Source organism: Bubalus bubalis, chromosome 16, assembly GCF_019923935.1.
Source record: "Bubalus bubalis isolate 160015118507 breed Murrah chromosome 16, NDDB_SH_1, whole genome shotgun sequence".
Taxonomy (NCBI): domain Eukaryota; kingdom Metazoa; phylum Chordata; class Mammalia; order Artiodactyla; family Bovidae; genus Bubalus; species Bubalus bubalis.
Genome location: NC_059172.1, coordinates 53,663,986 through 53,676,743, shown reverse-complemented (window position 1 = coordinate 53,676,743; position 12,758 = coordinate 53,663,986). Strand labels below are relative to the sequence as shown.

At 48.7% G+C, this 12,758-nt stretch overlaps 1 protein-coding gene across 1 annotated transcript in view; it reads left to right on the top strand.

Moving 5' to 3' along the window:
- TECTA (tectorin alpha) overlaps positions 1 to 12,758 on the top strand; it is an 85,893-nt gene that overhangs the window by 22,600 nt on the left and 50,535 nt on the right. The window contains exons 8-10 of the mRNA XM_006044885.4: positions 4,186 to 4,756; positions 6,694 to 7,286; positions 8,601 to 9,174. Of these exons, the coding sequence (XP_006044947.3) occupies positions 4,186 to 4,756; positions 6,694 to 7,286; positions 8,601 to 9,174 (1,738 nt within the window). The remainder of the gene's footprint in view (positions 1 to 4,185; positions 4,757 to 6,693; positions 7,287 to 8,600; positions 9,175 to 12,758) is intronic.

Below are 12,758 nucleotides of genomic sequence, written 5' to 3'. Positions count from 1 at the left end.
ATTCTCCAAGCAAGAACACTGGAGTGGGTTGCCATTTCCTTCTCCAATGCATGAAAGTGAAAAGTGAAAAGGGAAAGTGAAGTCACTTAGTCGTGTCCAACTCTTAGTGACCCCATGGACTGTAGTCTACCAGGCCCCTCTGTCCATGGGATTTTCCAGGCAAGAGTACTGGAGTGGGAAAAGCCCAGCTAGCACTCATATATAGAAAATGTCTCCTTCTAGCTAATACTTATCAGTTTTCATCTTTTTCCCTCAGATAAAACTGAGTAGTTTAGGGTACATCAGGGAAAAGAGGGCCAATGCCAAATAGCTCAAAGAGATCATACTCTGAGATCAGATCTACTCAAGCCCTGTGCCACCACGCCAGTTGAGAGGCCTCTTTGAACCTCACTATGTCCATCTATAAAATGGGGTCATTGTGTTGTGTCTGGAAGGGAGGGCTCTTAGCTATAGTTTGGACTTGACTCCCTCTATTTAGCCCCAGACGGAAGCAGCGGGGAATGGTGGAAAGTGGGAGGGTCCTGTCACCCGCAAATTATGCAAGCCTTGAACCTCAGTTTCTCCATTTGCAAAGCAGGGAGATTATAAAGACCTTATTAGATTTTTCTGAGGATGAAACAGGACAGCCACATGTGTGACAGCTGGTACAGAGCCTGGCAAACAGTAGGCACTCAATATACACTTGTTCCCACGCTGCCATTCCTACCAAAATCTTTTCTCATTCTAAGACCTATCCTATGATGCTACTTCTCACTCCTCTTCTGGGAGAAATATCATTCTGGGGGAGGGTTGCCTGGAACACAGGGAGAGGAGGAGACACAAACAGGGAGACTCATCAACATCAGCTCATCGGAAGCTGAGGACTGGGACACCAGGAATGAAATAATAAGCCATGTGATGGTAAGAGTCCCCGGAGCTCCTACCCCGAGCTCTGTGGGGTACGGCACAGGACTCTAACATGTGGTTGAAACTGAGACATGTACGAGAGAGGAAGGGGGCACAATGACCACTGTGTCAGGAAAAATACCTTGGGCAACAGTGATGGTCAGCATAGGGACACAGGCGTTCTGAGTGGGACAAGATCAGCTGCAGAGAAACCAGGGGGCAGTAGCAACATCCAGGCACAGTCCCCGCTCTGTGGCTTCTGCTCTGAGATGCAACAACGGTCCTTTTTTTAGCAGGAGCTGAGCGAGAGGAGAGGAGGACATTCAGCGAGGGAGGTATTTGGCATTTACAATTATACCACCTTGGAGATGTCCCTCCCTACATCTCAGCACAGAACAATACACAGTAATCACCCCGCGCTCTTGCTGGGTGACCTCCCTTAGAGCGTGGCTCTTCTCATCTTTGCAGGCTAACTTGCTACCTGGGAGATAGGGATGAATCAGTCAACTCTAGGGGATTTTTTTCCTATTTCTAACTCTCATCAGATAGCTTTCATCTCAAGCCTGTTTTTTTTTTTTGGTCCCCTCCCCCCATTAAATCTTACTAATCTCCAAGGACAGAGAATTGCAATCGGCATTGGCGTGGTAAACCTTGGGAGCCACGCTCAGTCAGTTTGTTGTCTCAAATCCTAGACAACCCAGAGAGTAGCGGCAATGGTGGCACTAAAGACCCTGATGTTTCCATGTGCCAGGAAGCAGGACGGGTCACGGCAGCCTGGACAAGCAGTTACAGTCAGCCCGCCCAGGACTGCTCTAGGACTAACCATCTATCCCAGCCCCCAGAAAGTGATGTCCAGAGGTGCCAGGCAGGGCAAGTGTGAGAAAGAAGAAAACAAACCCTATTGAAGGCTTATCAAGCCACTTACTCATGGGATTCTCTCTTGATCCTTGGCCCATTTCTCACCCACCCCACACACACACCCTGCAAAAAGCCCCAGGCCCTGTGGAGTATCCTCTACCAGCTGGCCCTTCTCCACGTCTGTGGGGAGGTCAGGCCTTGCCCTCCATTGCCCCCAGCCTCCAACACCAGTTACCTGCCTGATTTCTCTGTTTTTAATCTCCACTTGGGCTTCCCAGGTGGCTCAATGGTAAAGAATCCACCTGCAATAGACATGGGTTCAATCCCTGGGTTGGGAAGATCCCCTGGAGAAGGAAATGACAACCCACTCCAGTATTCTTGCCTGGAAAATCCCATGGACAGAGGAGCCTGGTGGGCTACAGTCCACAGGGTCGCAAAGAGTAGGACTCAACTGAGCGACTGAGCAAGCACGCCATCTCTACCTACTTCAATACATCCTTCCCACTGGCCAGAATGGACTTCCTCAAACACAAGTCTGACCATGTCATTCCCTTGCTTAAAACTTTTCAGAGCTCTTGCTATAGAAGAGAAATCCAAGTTGTTTTTTGTTTTAGTGGGGTTTCATTTTGTCCCCAAAACAGACTTTTTTTCTGAGATCTGTTCCCAACACAGAAGCCAAAGCAATTCTCCCAAAACGGAAGTCAGATCTTGTCCATCTTTTGCTCTGCGTGCCCTCTCGGCTTCCCTCAGAGTCACAGCCAGAGTCTTTACAGTGGCCAACAAGGCCCTGCCTGTTCTGGCTCCCCTTATCTCTCTGACCTCACTGACCACTGCCCTCTCCTGGCTCTTCACTCTGGCCACATGGCCCATGTGTCCCCAGGGTGCCCAGCACGCTCCACCCCAGGGCCTTGCTGTACTCTCTGCTCAAGCCACTCTCACCCCAGGTAATGGCATGGATTCCTCCTCATCTCAAAGGTCTCCTTCCCCGTGGGGCCTTCCCTGACCCTATTTAAAATCAAAAACTCTCTAGCACTTTGGACCCACATTCCCAGCTTTATTTTCCTGCAGAACAGTTTCCTGGTGTTGTTACCTATTTTCCTTATTGGTTTTGTTTGTTGTTGGTCTCCTGAAGGGAAACAGATGTTCCAAGAAGCACATTTTTGTCCCCAACTCTTAGAACAGAGCTGGACACACAGAAAGGGCTACGTTGTTGACATCTGTTGAATGAATGGACCCTGCTTGTGTATCCACCTTCCTCTCCCGCCACCCCTTCCCTCTGCAGCCCAGCAACACCCGATGACTATCCTCATATTCATATAGCTCTATCTAACTGTGCAACTTCATTCTCTTGTCCTGGAATTCTCTGACCCCTCCTCTTCCTTCAGCCACTTCTGCTTATCTCTGAAGACTCAGGTCAGACTTGATTGCCCCTAAAAAGCTGATACGAATGCCCCCTCCCCAGGCTGGATCAGTGGTCAGGTACCTTTCTCCCACTGGATCACTGCATCACCTATGAATGCATATTTTAACTGGTACATTGATATTTGTGTCTCTCTTCCTCAGTAGACCAAGAATTCATCAGGGGCAGGGACAATTACTTTTTTTAAAATTCTTTTTCTCAACACCTAACATAGTGCTTGGTACCTAGTAGGTGTTCAAATTTGTTGTGTTGAATGATGACATGACAAAGTCCTGGTATCAGAAAGTGACAGGGTGTAATACTCAGAGAATAACACCAGGGAAGCCTCAAAGCTTGATGGTGTGGGATGGTTTATAGTGTCCCTGCCTGCTGGGAGGAGTGTCCAGGGGTGCCAAGGGCAGCACAGGGATCATGGAAAGTATGTGACTTGAGCTGAGACTTAAAGAATGAATTTCAAGGAGAAAAGAGGAAAAGCCAGGTAACTAGTCTTTTGAGAAAAGACTTGAAGCTGGCCTGAGAGCCAGGCTTCCCAGGGGGTGCAGTGGTAAAGAATCTGCCTGCCCATGCAGGAGATACAGGAGACGTGGGTTTGATCCCTGGGTCTGGAAGATCCCCTGGAGGAGGAGATGGCAACCCACTCCAGTATTCTTGCCTGGAAATCCCATGGACAGAGGAGCCTGGTGGGCTATAGTCCACAGGGTTGCAAAGAGTTGGATATAACTGAGCATGCACACATGCCTTGAGAGCCAGGCAGGAAGTGTTGACCACCACCTGGTCTCCAGAGGGGTCTAGAGTTGCACTAAGCAATGCATATCTGTCACAACTCAAATGCCAGCCTGCTCTCAAGGGTCCCGGGGGCCTCTGCCTTCCTGGAAGGCAAGCCCGGCCCTCCGGTGCCTGAGCAGCTTGGGGGCCACGCACTCTGGGTCACTGAGTTGCTCCTCCTCCTTTTCCTGACCTCGGCTGGACCCGCTACCCAGGCCTCTGCTCACCTGCCTTTTCACTATTGCTGTTGTTGGCAGGTTAATGACCTAGTGGCTTCTTTGCCCGTCACCTTAGAATTGGGGGCGGTGAAAATCTACCAGAGTGGCATGTCTACTGCCGTGGAAACGGATTTTGGGCTCTTAGTGACATTTGATGGCCAGCACTACGCCTCCATCTCCATCCCAGGCTCCTATATCAACTCCACGTGCGGACTCTGCGGCAACTACAACAAAAACCCTTTGGATGACTTCCTGCGCCCTGACGGCAGGCCGGCCATGTCAGTCCTGGACCTGGGAGAGAGCTGGCGGGTCTACCACACCGAGTGGAAGTGTGACTCGGGCTGCGTGGACAACTGCACTCAGTGTGACATGGCCACCGAGGCCCTCTACTTTGGTCCCGACTACTGTGGCTTCCTCAACAGGACGGACGGTCCCCTGTGGGAGTGTGGCACTGTTATGGACCCCACGGCCTTCGTGCACAGCTGCGTGTATGACTTGTGCAGTGTGAGGGACAATGGGACCCTCCTGTGTCAGGCCATCCAGGCCTATGCCCTTGTGTGCCAAGGCTTGGGCATTCCGATTGGAGACTGGCGCATCCAGACTGGGTGTGGTAAGATGGCATCCCGTCCACATGGAAAGCCGCTCGCGTGCAGGGGGGCTGGGAGAGGGTTTCCAGGCTCCTCAGAGAGCTCCCTGTTAAGACACATTACCTGAGGGTCAGGGTGAGGTTGAAGTATCACAAATGATAAAGAATGAACTATAAAAGGATCTTGACCTTTCTCCCCAGCCAAAATGGTGATCAGAAAACAAGAAACCACTAATGAGCATCTGTGGTCTGGAGACATGGAATGTGTGGCCAGAGTAGGGCCATTAACAGTGGTGGCCAAGCCAAGGTTGAGGGGGGCAGTCCAAGCTGGAGGTGTCTATCTCTGAGGCCATTGCGGAAATGTGGACGCTGGCCTGGGGAATCAAGACCAGATTTTGGGAAAAGTATTCACCGTCCAGATATTTATATAGAACCCATGGCATTTTTGTCCTTGGCTCTTTCTTCTTCACTTGCAGTCCCTCCAGGTTCTATGACTCCTGCTTTGGAGCATTTCAGCTGGTCAGAGAAGGGGCAATAGACAGGGCAGGTAGAGGCTTTCTAAAATGCTGGGTGGTAAGGAAAAGCCCCGATAGTGTGGGAAACCCACCTGTCCCCTTGGAATTACACTTTTGGATTGAGTGTTTGGAACCATGTAGCTGTTTTATGGTTTCCTCCTATGCAACTTTCTCTCCATAACTACTCTTCCTAGTAATGTAAATGTTAAAAACCAGCAAACAGAAAAGCCAAATCACCTGTTGGAATTTTGTTTCTTTCCTGGTCTTTGGTTTTCTCCACAAAAGTAAACAGAAAATTATACCCCATGCATTTGAGAGTGCTGTGGAGGTGAGATTTTTAAAGTTTCTTTCAGTTCCAAGGCCAGAGGGCAATTGTTTTCCTATCAGTTTAAAATGGCTTCATAGAAATTAAAATGCATCAGAATCAATTCTTTCGGAATTAATCAAGCTATTAAAAGACAATATATTTTTGTTTTTTTATTTTTTTGCTGTGGGGACTGGCCAGCCTCTATCACGCCTGAAATATCCAAATGCTGATTCAAGCTAAGACTGACTATGACTTCTCTTTAATCCTTGTATAATCTAAGAGCATCCAGTTGCCTAAATTTTTGCCTATCATGGCTAATTTTTTCTAGTGGTACTGCTTTCCTACCCTCCACATTACTCTCTCTCTCTCTTTCACTTTAGTGGGATGAATTAGATTTAATTCAGAGAACTAGTCTACCAGGCTCTTGAGCACCCACCTGTAGGATTCAATCAGACCTAAACCAGAGTCAGATGTTTTTAAAATAAGAACTGAATGCTTCCAAGGCAAGAAGGGCCTTTGGAAGGCATCTAGTTTCAATCTAGTCTCCTGGGGACGGGCACACAGGTTCTTTTCAGATAGCCAAGATTCTTTCTTATTTTTCAAATCCCAGAGAATTCATTTTCTGTCTCCTTTGGTCCCTGTTCGAAAATTCACTTTTTCAAATTCCTCCTCTAAGAGTTACCTTTTTTATTTCTCTTGCAAGTTGGATTTATTTCCTTCTAAGAATGGGGCGTGCTCTTTAGAATCAGACCAACTTATATGCCCATGAGGTGAATATCTTAAACCATCTCCCTGGTTGTAGATCACTCAATACTAAACCTGTATTGAATAATCGGTGAAATCTAGTTAGGATAGTAACCTGAAGTTTTCTTCTAGTCTTTCTTCCATCTTTCTTCCAAGATGATCAAATGAGGTTCTAACCCTTCTCGCTGCTCAGTAGTTATTACCAAAGGAGTTGAGCTCCTCACTATAGACACAATCTCAGTCTCCCTTCCCCCAGCAAGTGCCGGCTAGACCCTTCTCCGGGAGCCAACTGGTCCAGAAGGGGCGTTCTTCTCCAGGCAACCCCCTTCGCCCCCCACCCTCCGGTTAGCCTCCGGGTCATTCACCTTGTCACTCTCTCCTCTCCCCTACGTCAGTGTCCACCGTGCAGTGCCCGAGCTTCAGCCACTACTCCGTGTGCACCAGCAGCTGCCCAGACACATGCTCGGATCTGACGGCCTCGCAGAACTGCGTCACGCCCTGCACCGAGGGCTGCGAGTGCAACGAAGGCTTTGTCCTCAGCACCAGCCAGTGCGTCCCGCTGCACAAGTGCGGCTGTGACTTCGACGGCCACTACTACGCCATGGGCGAGTTCTTCTGGGCCACGGCTAACTGCACGGTACAGTGCCTGTGTGAGGAGGGCGGCGACGTGTACTGCTTCAACAAGACGTGCCGTGGCGGGGAGGTGTGCGCCGTGGAGGACGGCTATCAGGGCTGCTTCCCCAAGCGGGAGACCGTGTGCCTGCTCAGCCAGAGCCAGGTACTGCACACCTTCGACGGCGCCGCCTACGCCTTCCCCGCCGAGTTCTCCTACACGCTCCTCAAGACCTGCCCCGAGCGGCCGGAGTACTTGGAAATCGACATCAACAAGAAGAAGCCCGAGGCGGGGCCCGCCTGGCTGCGGGGTGTCCGGATCCTGGTGGCCGACCAAGAGGTCAAGATAGGAGGCATTGGGGCTTCGGAGGTCAAGGTAAGACTCCTGTGGCCTTGGAGAGTTTTCTGATGAGTCCTGCAGTGGAGCCGTGTTCTTCGGGCTTGCCTCGATGCCTGGGACCGTGAGCGGATTCTAGGACCGCAATGACTCTGAAATGGGAGAGCTTTCTGACTGTCAACACCAAGTATGCATCGAGTGGAGACGTGGAGTGAAGCTGGGATTCCTCAAATGAGAGGAGGACCAGCTCCCCAGAATAGCAAATACTTACAGGACGCCTACTATGTGCCAAGCACTATCCTAAGCAGTATGGCATTTCATCCTAGGCCGTAGATAACTATTCTCATTTTACAGATGAGAAAACTGACGCACAGAGAGGTTAAGTGACTTCCCCAAAGACACACAGCCCTAAAATGAAATTCAGGGCTGGGTCAGCTGGCTCCAGAGTCTGTGCTCTTTACCCTGTACTATGTTGGATCTTCTATTTATAGATTGAAATTGATGTAACACTAGGGTGCCTGCCATGGTGCCTCCCGCCCCTCTGTTCTGGTCTAAAATACCCAATACTACACATACAGGTTCATAGATAATTAGTTCTAGAAGGAATTTTTGGAAATCATCTAATGCAACTCCTCATTTTCATAGGAGAATCCCCAAAAGGCTAAGTGAGGGCCCTGGGCCTGACACCTGGGTGGTGGCAGAACTGAGATGAGGGAGGGTGGGGGAGGGGCGGTTCACCCTCCTTCCAATGGTACATGCATTTCATAATATCACACGACATCTAATCTAGAAAGTAAAAGTCAATGCAGTAAAAAAAACATCCATCCACAAACTGAAAGGGCTGTGTTTTTATACCCACTGACATGCTGGCAGAAATTAATTTATTGAACTAGTGTTAGGTAGATAGTCAGATGGACAGCTGGATAATTAGATATATATACTGTGTGCTTCCAAGGGGCTGAGACACAGGGAAGAGTAAGATTTGAAGAGTGAGGAAGGGAGAGGAAGGAGGTGGGAGGTCGGGGACAGGTAAGTCACATATCTACAATGACTGCTGCTCACACTTCAGTGTTTAGAACTAGCTCAGGGTCTCTCTCTCTCTCACACACACACACACACACACACACACACACACACACAGCAAATGTGTTGGATCAGAGGAGACTGGAAAAAAAGCAGCAAAGATGCCCATGAAAAAACAGTTGACGTCTGTGTGGTTTCCACAGACTGTCAGCTTCTCGACATTTCTCCAAGGGCTAGTCATGGGGCAGAACCACATCTTTATTCACAGCCTAGGAAACTGTGGGCACTCTGTGCATATCTGGGATGAATGACAGTGATTTAATTTTTCAGGTGAATGGTCAGGAAGTGGAACTGCCTTTTTTCCATCCTTCGGGGAAGCTGGAAATCTATCGAAACAAAAACAGCACGACGGTGGAGTCCAGGGGTGTGCTGACCGTGCAGTACTCAGACGTGGGTCTGCTCTACATCCGACTCTCCACGGCCTACTTTAACTGCACTGGGGGGTTGTGCGGCTTCTTCAATGCCAATGCCAGTGACGAGTTCTGTCTCCCCACTGGCAAGTGCACGGACAACCTGGCGGTGTTCCTGGAGAGCTGGACCACTTTCGAGGAGATCTGCAATGGGGAGTGCGGGGACCTGCTGAAGGCCTGCAACAATGACTCGGAGCTGCTGAAGTTCTACCGCAGCCGTTCCAGGTGCGGCATCATCAACGACCCCTCCAACAGCTCCTTCCTGGAGTGCCACAGTGTGGTCAACGTCACCGCTTACTACCGCACCTGCCTCTTCCGCCTGTGTCAGAGCGGGGGCAACGAGTCAGAGCTGTGTGACTCCGTGGCCCGGTACGCAAGTGCCTGCAAGAATGCCGATGTGGAGGTGGGCCCCTGGAGAACCCACGACTTCTGCCGTGAGTTGGGGCTGCGTTATGGGGGAGGCCGGCCGGATGATGGGCGGGGCAAGAGCTGAGACATCCCACTGGATCGTCTTCTTTTCCCGGTGGAATCCCACACTCAAGGACAATCTAATTACCTTGTAGACTTTCCCTGGGTGTCCACTGGAAGGCCTGTCCCCCAAGACCAGACTGTTTCTCACCTTTATTTTTGTTTCTCATCACACAGTCCCTCTTCGCTGTAGAACAGTTAGCTCTTGACCCTTGGTTTTATCTAGTGGAGGAGACACATCATGTCAAAGCACCAGAAATCTTTGTGACAGCCCAGTGGGTGCCTTCTCTCTTGGCAGCAGGACCCCATTCATTTCAACAGAATGTGATCAGTCAGGGTACCCTCTCCCGAGTAGAGATTAGCCCTATTCCCAAGGACAACTTGACAATGGTTATGAAGAGCCCCATGTAGCTGGTTTTTCATTTTGTCCCCAGAATATTTCACCCCTCTTGGCACTACTGGTAGTAATGAGAATAATTGCTGGGAAGAGGAGATAGAGAACCTCCTCAGCTAGGGAAGAGCCCAGAGGGAGGAGTAAGTGGGAAGGTAGAAGGAGGGGTGGCTGAGGAGGTGGGACCCAGGCCTGGAACCAGGACTGACCCACCTGGACTGCATCTCCATATCTCTTCCCTACCAAGAAGGTCAGACCTCACCAAGACCAGCTCCACCATTGAGAATTCTATCCCTCACGTCTGATTCTTTCTCTCCCATTGTATTTCTTCCTATTTAACTTTTTACTTTGAAATAACTTGAAAGTTACAGGGAAGGTACAAGCCTATCGATATAGCTTTCACCCAGATGAATCTACCGCTAGCATTTTGCCCCACTGGCCTTGTCATTCCCTCTCACTGTCTCTCTGTTTGAGAAGAAGTTGCAGAGCTCATTTCCCTTTGTGCCCCTAAATACATAAGTCTGTATTTCCTTATAATCAGGACACTCATTCATAGCATAGTACAGTTACTGACCTTAGGAAACTTAACATTGATGCGATAACTTAACATTTGTATTTCAGTTTTGCCAGTTGACCCAGTAATGTCCTTTATGGCTTTAGCCCTCTCTCAATATGGATCTAGTCTTAGGATCCCACGTGGCATTTAGTTGTCATGTCTCTTTGGTCTCCTTAAACCTGGAACAATTCTTTAACTTTCTTTGTCTCTAATGATCTTGTCATTTTTAAAGAATAGAGTCTCCCCCCTTTTGAGACAGAATGGCCCCCCATTTGGGTTGGGTGTATCCCCATGACGGGGTAACACTGTATACTGCACCAAGCTTCCTGCTTAGGAGATGCCTGTTTTCCTCCTGGTATCAGGTCACATGGGTGGCACACTGTGTAGCGCCTCCTATCATTAGGGATGGGCATGTTGATCCCCTGGTCAGGAGGTGTCAAATGTCTTCACTCTGTGTCATTATGGGGTTTCTCCCGTGCAACTAATGACCACTCTGTGGGGAAATACTTTAAGACCATGCAGTGTCCTGCTTGTCCTCAGAGTCCTCCTCCTCGATTTAGTGCCCACCGATGGCTTATGCTCGTATTGATCTTCAGCATGATGATTACAGGCTGACAGTTTCCAGCGCCTGTACTCTCTCCACTAGTGCCCGTCAGCAGCTGTTATTTTACTGAGCCCTCGCTTCTCTTCTGTCTGCCTGTCACCTATCTATCATTTATCCATCCATCCACCTATTTATTTATCTCAATCATCTATCTTTTGAAGGAGCACACCTTGCAGCTTGTGGGATCTAGTTCCCTGACCAAGGGTCAGACCTATGCCCCCTGCTTTGGAAACGTGGAGTCCTAACCACTGGACCTCCAGGGAAGTCCTTCATCTATCTTCTCAATATTGACACGTGGATTCCTGTTTTTTTTTCAGTTATTTGTGTTTCCTATTTCTCACGCTCATGCTCAGTCACTAAGTCATGTCCGACTCTTTTGACCCCATGGACTGTAGCCAGACTCCTCTGTCCATGGGATTTCCCAGGCAAGAATACTGCAATAGCTTGCCATTTCCTCCTCCAAGGGCTCTTCCTGACCCAGGGATCGAACCCACAGGTCCTGCTTGGCATGCAGATTCTTTACCACTGAACCACTGGGGATATATTACATTTGTTAATTATTTTGGCATTAAAATTGTTTCAGATTTGGCCCGAGGGAGCCCCTTCAAGTTGCCTCCTACCTCCTTTTCATAGGCTTCTGTCACTTTCTTTATTTTTTAAAAATTAATTTATTTGTAATTGGAGGATAGTTGCTTTACAATGCTGTGTTGGTTTCTGCTTTACATTAACATAGGTCAGCCACAAGTATACACATGTCCCTTCCTTCTTGAACCTCCCTCTCACCCATTTTCTTACTTTCTAGATTAACAAGATGCTCCATGTCATCTTTTAGCCTTCCCTTCCCTAGCCTAGAATCAACCATTACTCTAAGAAGCCCAGGTTCCTTTTGGTGGAGAATGTTATTAGAAGTTAAGGTCTGGGTACTTCCCTGGTGGTCCACTGGTTACGACTCCATGCTTCCAATGCAGGGGACATGGATTCGAGCCCTGCTCAGAAAACTAAGAGGCATTGCAACAGGGCCAAAAGATTTAAGAAAAGAAGAAGAAACCAAGGTTTGGGTGAGGCTTACCTATCACTACTGGAGTATCCTTACTTTGCCTCTAGGCCTTTTCAGTAGAAAATTCTTAGACAGAACTAAGACACAGACACACACACACACACACACACACACACACACTCACTCACCTTTATTTTATAATAATGCCCTTGTTTCTGAGCATCAAAAGTCCAAAGGAGTGTCATCCCAAAGATAGGCGGTTTTGTCCCTGGTGACCCTGACCACACTGGGGAGGGTTTAATTGCAGAAGCTGTCAATCCTGGAGCTGGAATTCTGGGAATGCTCTTTTCAGAAATTTACCTAAAGGGAGGGAAGCTCCAAGGTTTCTACTGACCACCACACCTACTGGGACCTCAGAATGCCTTCCCAAGGCCTTGTTATTAACCCACCTCCCACATCCTCTTCTGCCCTATCTCCAGCTTGTCTGCAATGATCTCCGTCCCTCCCCCTGCACTCAGCTTTGTAGTTATAGTTCATTCATGTTACAGGATTACAGAGTCTGCCTATACCCAATCCATGTTGTTGCCAGACTGTATCTGTGTCATCCTTTTAGACTATGAGCTCCTGCCTAGCGGGAAATGTCATTGGATTGTTTTTGTACTGCACCAAGCACAGTTTGGTGGCATTGTTCATGGGAAGTAAGTGTGGGGCCATGGCAATGATGCTTTCTTTTCCTGGTTGCAGTACCTGCTGAGAATTGCTTCTCCCCATCCTTCACCAACAGTTCTATGAAGACCTATAAGACCTAGAACTAACACCAAAAAAAAAAAAAAATGCCCTTTTCCTCATACAGGACAGGAATGCAAAAGTAGGAAATCAGGAGATACCTGGAATAACAGGCAAGTTTGGCCTTGGAGTACAAAATGAAGTAGGGCAAAAGCTAACAGTTTTGCCAAGAGAACACACTGGTCATAGAAAACACCCTCTTCCAACAACACAAGA